Below are 1,391 nucleotides of genomic sequence, written 5' to 3'. Positions count from 1 at the left end.
CCCTGCCTCCGCCCGTCCCAGCAGCGATCCAGCCCGCCAGCATCTCTCCAGGCAAAGAAGTCTTTGATGGCCAGGGCTGCAGCTCCGACACAATTGACTTTTATTTCCTTTCTATCAAAGTGGTCCTGGAGGAAATGGAGCAGGGTAAAAGAATGATGTCACGGAATTCTCGCTTGTAAACTTTATTGTAACTTTCTTCCGCCGCTTCCAGGTTTAGACAATAGAACAAAGTGATGAAAGAACAACAAAATATATCATTAGTTCCCCCAATAAAGTAATTCACGTATACAGTATACATTCTTTTTCACAGTTAACCTAAAGATCACTTTACAACTTGCTTCACTGTGCGCATGCTAACTAAAGGAGAGAAAAACGCTTTTTTTCTTGTCTTTTTTTTTCTTTTTTTCGCTTTTTTTTGGAAGAGACATTTAAAAACTGTAAACAAAAAAAAAAAAAAAGAAAGAAAATCCCGAACCAAATAACAGAACAGAAGTATGGAAAGTAAAGAGAGAAAGAGAGAGAAAGGGAGAGATAACTATAGCATAAATAGGCAGTTTCATGTTGTTGGGATGTTTGTTTCAATAGCTACCTCCAGTACATACAGATAAATCACAACCAAAAAGGTGGAAAATTAAAAAAAAAAAAAGTGCACAAATGTAATTTCACGTAACTCCTATAGCATTGAAAGCTATGTTAACCAACCCACCCCCCCGGACAGAAGAGAGAGACAGAGAGAAAGACAGAGAGAGAGAGAGAATTTCACAGTCATGTTTTACATAAGCTATTGCGTTACACTACCACTAGTTAATAACTGGCAAAAGGCAGGAGAGACCTCCCGATCACTTTTGCATACTGTTCATTGTATCAAAGGATAATCAGGAAAGTGGTGCTTACAGCTATATTGTTTTACAGCAATAAAAGGGTTTTTTTTTTTTTTCCTTTCTCTTTTCTATGCATTGTTGGTTTTTTTCCCACCCCTCCCTTACATTAACTGCCATTAACGTGGGGCTCAGGGGCTCTTCCACCCCAGCAGCGCTTGCCTTTCAGTCCTTAAAAATCCTTTTATTTCTTGTCCGCCTTCTGTGCTTCCCCTTCCTCGTCCACCTCCTGGGCTCTTTCCATTTTCTGTTTTTCCAGTTCTTCCTGCTCGCATTTGCTGCTGGGAAACTTGTCTTTGTTGTTTTCCTTTTTCCATTTCATCCTCCTGTTCTGGAACCAGATTTTGACCTGCCTTTCTGTCAATCCCAGGGCATGCGAGACCTCGATCCTCCGTTTGCGGGTCAGGTAGGGATTAAATAGAAATTCCTTCTCCAGTTCCAGCGTCTGGTAGCGGCTGTAGGTTTGCCTCCCCCTCCTCCGTCCAGCGGCTGCTGGGGAAGGGCAAAGGTTGG

At 41.9% G+C, this 1,391-nt stretch overlaps 1 protein-coding gene across 2 annotated transcripts in view; it reads right to left on the bottom strand.

Moving 5' to 3' along the window:
* Window positions 1-493: 493 nt before the first annotated feature.
* The window catches only part of HOXB8 (homeobox B8), a 2,108-nt gene continuing 1,210 nt past the window's right edge, over window positions 494-1,391 (bottom strand). The window contains exon 2 of one of the 2 annotated variants that reach the window (XM_009330145.1): window positions 494-1,370. In XM_009330145.1, the coding sequence (XP_009328420.1) occupies window positions 1,063-1,370 (308 nt within the window). In that variant the 3' untranslated portion in view covers window positions 494-1,062. The remainder of the gene's footprint in view (window positions 1,371-1,391) is intronic. The other variant, XM_009330146.1, reaches the window with a different exon arrangement.

Source organism: Pygoscelis adeliae, unplaced genomic scaffold (genome assembly GCF_000699105.1).
Source record: "Pygoscelis adeliae isolate BGI_AS28 unplaced genomic scaffold, ASM69910v1 Scaffold338, whole genome shotgun sequence".
Taxonomy (NCBI): domain Eukaryota; kingdom Metazoa; phylum Chordata; class Aves; order Sphenisciformes; family Spheniscidae; genus Pygoscelis; species Pygoscelis adeliae.
This window is presented reverse-complemented; position numbering and strand designations above follow the sequence as displayed.